The sequence below is a fragment of the Ipomoea triloba genome, chromosome 9 (assembly GCF_003576645.1).
Source record: "Ipomoea triloba cultivar NCNSP0323 chromosome 9, ASM357664v1".
In the NCBI taxonomy this organism is placed as follows: Eukaryota; Viridiplantae; Streptophyta; class Magnoliopsida; order Solanales; family Convolvulaceae; genus Ipomoea; species Ipomoea triloba.
The window spans coordinates 27729210-27732120 of NC_044924.1; the positions used below are offsets into that span (position 1 = coordinate 27729210).

Consider the following 2911-nt stretch of genomic DNA (forward strand, 5'->3'; position numbering starts at 1 on the left):
TAAAATGCCATAATCATGAGAAAAGTGGTTGAAAATTGTTGGTGGCATTGAACTGACTATTTTTTTCTTTCTTCTTTTGGTAATATTTTATTCAATTACTAAGAAGGCATGTAACAAAAGTATTGCTCTATGGATAGATAATTAGTACAAAGTAATTTCCTTTTAAATAAGAATTAAGTTTTAAGGTGCATTTACTAATGAATACAATTGTAATAAATAATTAAATTACCACATTGGATTTTGATCGAATTATGATTATGGAGTGTTGATGTGGATAGGGATGGCAAAGGGAATAAGGATGTGAAAAATTTAGGGGAACGGGAATGTATGTAATTTCCCGTCATGGACGGAAAGGGGACGGGGATACCTCTCTCGGCCCCACCCCATCTCTAAATAATTATTATAATTAAACAATTGATATTGACCAGATTTAAGTGCTTTATGCTTTCATCTTTATTTTTAAATTTGAATGAAAAATAGTTGTTCCACAATGTCCAAACAAATAGAAAACAATAGGCCAGAATCCTATTTCATTCTTAGTGCTTCATTATTGCATTCTCCAAACCGTTTGTTTGGGTAGATTTCCCATAGAAGAGTTATTAATTTGTGCTTGAGAAACAAATTACTCAATTCATATAGTTGGTGTTGCAAGAATAATGATATCCTTGTATAAGGATACCTTCTCACATAATTTCATCCACACAAATTAAAATTACATTTCATCAGAACTCAAGTCTTATCCAGCTTTTCCAATTCCTTGCTTAGTCAATGTTGTGAGTTCTCTTTTACACTTATGAGATCATTTCCAGCTTGCTTTTCATTGTTTTCTATGCCTACTTGCTTTCTTGTTTTTAGTTGGACTTTTAGTATGAATTTTCTAGGTGATTCAGTTTGGAGATTTCAGTAAAAGAGTCTCTTCTTTTTTGTTCTTCACTTGCACTTAAATGTATAGGTATATATGGTACGGTGTTTGTTTCTCTCTCTTTTGTGTGTGTGAATTGTATATATGTAACATTTTAAATTTAGAAAATAGAATGTAACATTGCACGTTTTTAATTATTATTTTAATTTTTTTTATCAAACTAATATTACTTAGATTATTTCATTATTTAACGTCAATAAGAGTATGTGTCAAACAAACCTCATTTAATTTGTTCAATTTGTGTTTGGTTCAATTAACAAAAATTAATCCACATTATTTATAATTTAATTTTTATAGTAAATAATCTTTGTATATATATACATACATATATGGTCTTTCTTCTAATAATTGATGCCTATTTTCATTGGTATATGTCCAAATTAAATTCATTTGAATATATTAATTAGTTTCCTATTAATTCTTAAAATTATGAATAGCAAATTGACTATATTAGCATGTGAAGTTACATCATTCATGATGAAATATTTGGCTTTAATCTTTGTGTTTATTTTTCTTGTCAAAAGTAATTCTCTAACAATTATACATCCTATTTCTCTGTATAAATCTTTGAAAAAAAAAAATTAAGGTGAAATATTGTAGGGAAAAGACAGCCCGATATGAGATTGTATTTAGTACGTGTAAAAGATATAGCTTCTATTCACATAATAGACTTTCCTTAAAATTTTATTTAGTTACTCTCAAATATAGTAAAATAGAAGCTCAAATAAGTAAAAAAGTGAAAACGCCAAATCATTTCAGAGTGCCATTGAATAAAAATATCAAGCAAGCACGATTGACTTCCCATATAGCCTTGCTCTACTTTCTTATATCACGCAAGCACCACTTCATTGCACAAATGCAATTGAGAGAGTGAACTCAGAGGGGAGACAACTTTGTTGCTATTATTTGTTTAAACGTTGTTTTTGTGAGTTTTCTTTTCATTTCTGATTGAACGTTTTCGAGTTCTTGCTCTAATTTATTCCATTGATGTTTAATTGTTCTTTGTTTTGCTTGGTGTGCCATTCTAGGAATACCCTTCAGGCATTTGATTCCGTTGTTTCAAATTATTTTTGTTCATTTCTTAAATTCTGATTTTATATAAGATTTTTGAGTGATTTTCATTTTTGGTCCTATTGTTATTATGGCATTGCCAATTTTAGTCCACCAAATTAATTTTGCCACATTTTAGCCAGTGTTTTTATGTCATTGCCACTTTTGATCCGCCGTTACTATTTCCGTGAGTTTGCCGTCAAAGAGAGAGGTATTGTTGTCCTTTCTTGATTTGGTCTTCTACTTAACCCTTACTGCTGATTTCCTTACGCATTTTCATCCTGATGGAGACCTAAATCTCATCTTCCTTCTTCTTCCTATCATTATCAGCTGCAAGTTCTCTTCTCGCCCATGAAGATTTGAGATCCAATGGAAAGGTACAAAGGAGACAGCTCTAATTCTTCGAGGTCTTCGACTAGAATGAGGCAGTGCTACGTTTATCGGGAATGGATTTCAATTCAACAATGCGAATGCGGACAAGAAATGGGTTTGAAGACATCATGGACAAATGAGAATCCAGGGCGGAGATATTGGGAATGTTCAAGATGTAAGGTTTGTATTTTTTATAAATTTTTTGAATGAGTTAATTTGCAATCGTTTTTTTTTCAGCTTGCACTGTATGGCCGAGAATAATTGTAGTATATTTTTTTTTTTTGTCAATTTCGCAATTTTCAGGCTGATTCACGTGGGTTTGTGAGGTGGTATGATCCCCCGATGTGCCCTAGGTCAAAGAGGATAATACCCGAGTTATTGAAGACACTTAACAAAACTGAAGAAGAAAATGTAATGTTATGGAAGAAGTGAAGGATAAACATTGGAGTAGAAAATGTACATCCATGATGGTTGATGTAGTTGTTATTGTACTGGTAATTAGTTTTTTTGTTGTAGGGAGCAATGAGAGTACTGGTAATTGGCAAGAATGTGCCTATGCTCCCATAA

At 31.5% G+C, this 2911-nt stretch overlaps 1 protein-coding gene across 1 annotated transcript; it reads left to right on the forward strand.

Annotated features, from left to right (window-relative positions):
- The first annotated feature begins 2341 nt into the window (after positions 1 to 2341).
- On the forward strand, positions 2342 to 2911 carry LOC116029862. The gene is made up of 3 exons (XM_031271905.1): positions 2342 to 2524; positions 2648 to 2755; positions 2861 to 2911. The coding sequence occupies exons 1-3, from the start codon at positions 2342 to 2344 to the stop codon at positions 2909 to 2911; spliced, it is 342 nt and encodes a 113-aa protein (XP_031127765.1).

Coding starts and splice junctions, on each gene's coding strand:
- LOC116029862 (XM_031271905.1), top strand. CDS start 2,342: ATGGAAAGGTACAAAGGAGACAGCTCTAATTCTTCGAGGTCTTCGACT. Junction 2,525..2,647: donor GGGAATGTTCAAGATGTAAG/GTTTGTATTTTT, acceptor CGCAATTTTCAG/GCTGATTCACGTGGGTTTGT. Junction 2,756..2,860: donor ACAAAACTGAAGAAGAAAAT/GTAATGTTATGG, acceptor TTTTTGTTGTAG/GGAGCAATGAGAGTACTGGT.